Genomic DNA, 3,203 nt, shown 5'->3' with positions numbered 1-3,203 from the left:
AAAGTCAAAGGAAAAAACAATAACACTCAGGGAAAAGATATATAACTATTGGTATCCAGGTTGTGATTTCAAAACTGTTTATGGCGTGAAAGATTTGGACCACCATCTAAGAATCCACATGGCAGAGAGAAAGTGCAGATTATGTAGTAAGGACAACTTCTATCTCAGGGCAACTGAAGACTGGTCAGCCCCATCCAGTGTTCTCCAGAGTTGGTCACTGCTCTGCGCCTTGTGGTCTTCTGTCCAGGACCCAGCGGTGTAGCAGCCTCTGTCTGGCACATGCCAGATAAAAGCAGTCTTGACCTTTTTGACTCCTGGCAATCTTGTGAAGCTTATGGACACTTCCTAGCATATTTTTAAGTGTAATAAGATCACATTAAGCTACAGTTCAGTACAATTTCAAAAAAAAAATTGTAGACAGAATCAGATAGAGGTGAACCATCAGTAATTACTCTGATCAATATTCCAATGTGCAAAGTTGGAGGACCAGGTTAGTAACATTTCTATAAGGGGATTATACCCATGATTGTTTCCCCAGGCTGATGAAGGCTCCATCTCAGACAAAGGCAAGGGAGAGAGAAAGATAGTGTTTCCATGTCCTGCAATTTAGTGTAAGAAGAAATTGAAGTTGTGTATACTAATCTGATTGGTCAGTAACATAGGACATGGATATATTAGACATAATTTGAAATGTTAAAATCAGTTTTATTTTGAAATTTTCTGATAGTCTCTAAGCTCTCATCATAACAATATGAATTCTTACTGAGAATGACAGGGGTTTTTTTCCCCCTACTATATCAGTATCCACAATTGCTCATTTTTTCCATAGATTTTTCATGGCATTTTTCACCTCTGCATTTCTCAGTGTATAAATCAGGGGGTTGAACATGGGTGTCAAAATACAATAAAACACAGCCACTATTTTGTCTATGGACAAAGTAGACGATGGCCGCATATAAATAAATATACAAGGCACAAAGAACAGGGCAACAACAGTGAAGTGGGCCCCACAGGTGGACAGGGCTTTACGTCTCGCCTCCAAACCATGGCACCTCAAGGAACGCAGGATGACAGCATAGGAAGCAACCAACATGAGGAAGTTCAACAGGCAGATCACACCACTGTTGGCGACCACCAGCACGCCTATGACATACGTATTGGTACAGGCAAGTTCCAGCAAGGGGTACAAGTCACAGACAAAGTGATTGATCACATTAGGCCCACAGAAGGGCAGCTGAAGGACCAGGAGGAGCTGGACCAGGGAATGCAGGAAGCCTCCCAACCAAGCCACCCCCACCAGCAGGGCACAGAGATGCCTGGTCATGATGGTCGTGTAGTGCAGGGGCTTGCAGATGGCCACGTAGCGGTCATAGGCCATGACCGTGAGCAGAATGATTTCCGTTCCTCCCAATAAATGGGCAACAAAGAATTGAACCAGGCAGCCCTCAAAAGAGATGGCCCTCCCCTCATACAAGGAGTCAGCGATGAGTTTGGGGGTCATACACGAGGAATAGCAAGTATCAATGAATGACAAGCATGAGAGGAAAAAGTACATAGGGGAGCCCAGGGTGGGACTGAAGATAATGGTGATCATGATAAGTAGGTTGCCTCCAACAGAGACAAGGTAGATAATCAAAAAGAACACAAATAAAACTCTCTGCACCTCGGAGTTTTGTGAGAGTCCCAGCATGAAAAATTCCGTGATGTTTCGTGAACTATCCATGAATCGTGAGCTACAGCAAGGACTTGGGTTAAGAGATTCACCCAGAAAAATCTGTTACTCCTTCTTTCAAGAAACTTCAAATTGAGGGAAAGCAGTGTTTGTGGAATAGCGTTATTCCAAATCCTGAATCCCAAAGCAAGAACCTGCTAATAATATAAATAATTTTCTGCATTCCTAATTAATAATTTAACCAAGTACAAAGTTAAATAACAGACATAATAACTCCCAAAATATTGCCTCTCTTGCATTTTAACTAGCACGAATAAATTCTGTTTTCTGATTGAAAAAATCTTAATGGAGTTTTTTTTTTTACTAAAAACTGTAATACAGGGCAGCGCGGGGGCGCAGCGGTTTAGTGCCACCTGCAGCCCAGGGTGTAATCCTGAGACCCCGGATCAAGTCCCACATCAGGCTTCTTGCATGGAGCCTGCTTTTCCCTCTGCCTGTGTCTCTGCCTCTCTCTCTCTCTCTCTCTCTCTCTCTCTCTCTCTGTGTGTGTGTGTGTGTCTCATGAATAAATAAATAAAATCTTTTTAAAAATGCAATACAAATAAATTTTAGTTCATTAAAAATAACCATTTATGGGAAAATAATTTCCCTAAATATTTGTTGTAGTAGTTTTTTTAGAACCACACAACCAGCTCCTAATTGCACTTCTCACTGCACATGGGCATCTCCTCAAAAACTGATTTACTCATCTCAACCCCAACTCAACTTGCTCTTCCTTCTATATTTCCTCCATCACCCACCACAAACATAGGAGTAAGTCATCCTTGACTTCTCCCTTTACTAATCCATTTCATAATCTCAAAATTTGTCATCATACTTTACCAGACCTTGTTCCTTAACTTTCAACCATTCATCCATCCATTCATTGATTCCACAAACATTTTGAGCACCCACCATGCCCCAACCATAGTTCTCAGCACTAGACTTAGATCAATTAGCAAAATAATCTGATGGTTGCTCCAACAACACCATAACTAGTCTCTCCTGCCTCATATCTCACCCAGACACCTGTTCAGTCATCCACACTGCAGCCAGTAATATGTATAAAATTCAATCATTCAATCATGTCATCATCCAGTTTAAAATCCGCTAAAGGCTCTTCTTTACATTTAAGATAAAATCTAAGCATTTTGGCCTCATCACAAGTCCCTGGATCTTAGTGATCCACCCATGTTATCCTTCCCTGTCCACTACCATGTGCTTTAGCCATATTAAACTACCTTAAATTCCCTGATCAAGTCATACTGACTAACATCTCATTGCCACCCACTTGCTATCCCCCCAACCTTTCCCAATTCTACTCCCATACATCCTCCAATAATAGGCTCAGATATCATTTCCACAAGGAAGATGGTCTCTTCTCCCACCCTAGGCTAGACTATAAGGACTTGCACTGTATTCCTACAGCACCCAGATCGCAGCTCTATCCTAGCTCTTTGGACACACTATGTTGTACTAGCACCTGTCCACC

The 3,203-nt window shown here is 41.8% G+C and overlaps 1 protein-coding gene across 1 annotated transcript; it reads right to left on the bottom strand.

Moving 5' to 3' along the window:
- Positions 1-810: 810 nt before the first annotated feature.
- On the bottom strand, positions 811-1,723 carry LOC140598908 (olfactory receptor 4C3D). The gene has a single exon (XM_072757343.1). The coding sequence runs from the start codon at positions 1,721-1,723 to the stop codon at positions 815-817; it is 909 nt and encodes a 302-aa protein (XP_072613444.1). The 3' UTR covers positions 811-814.
- Positions 1,724-3,203: the final 1,480 nt, after the last annotated feature.

This window comes from Vulpes vulpes, chromosome 5 (genome assembly GCF_048418805.1).
Source record: "Vulpes vulpes isolate BD-2025 chromosome 5, VulVul3, whole genome shotgun sequence".
NCBI lineage: Eukaryota > Metazoa > Chordata > Mammalia > Carnivora > Canidae > Vulpes > Vulpes vulpes.
The sequence above is the reverse complement of the archived record's forward strand: the minus strand, read 5'-3'. Positions and strand labels throughout refer to the sequence as shown.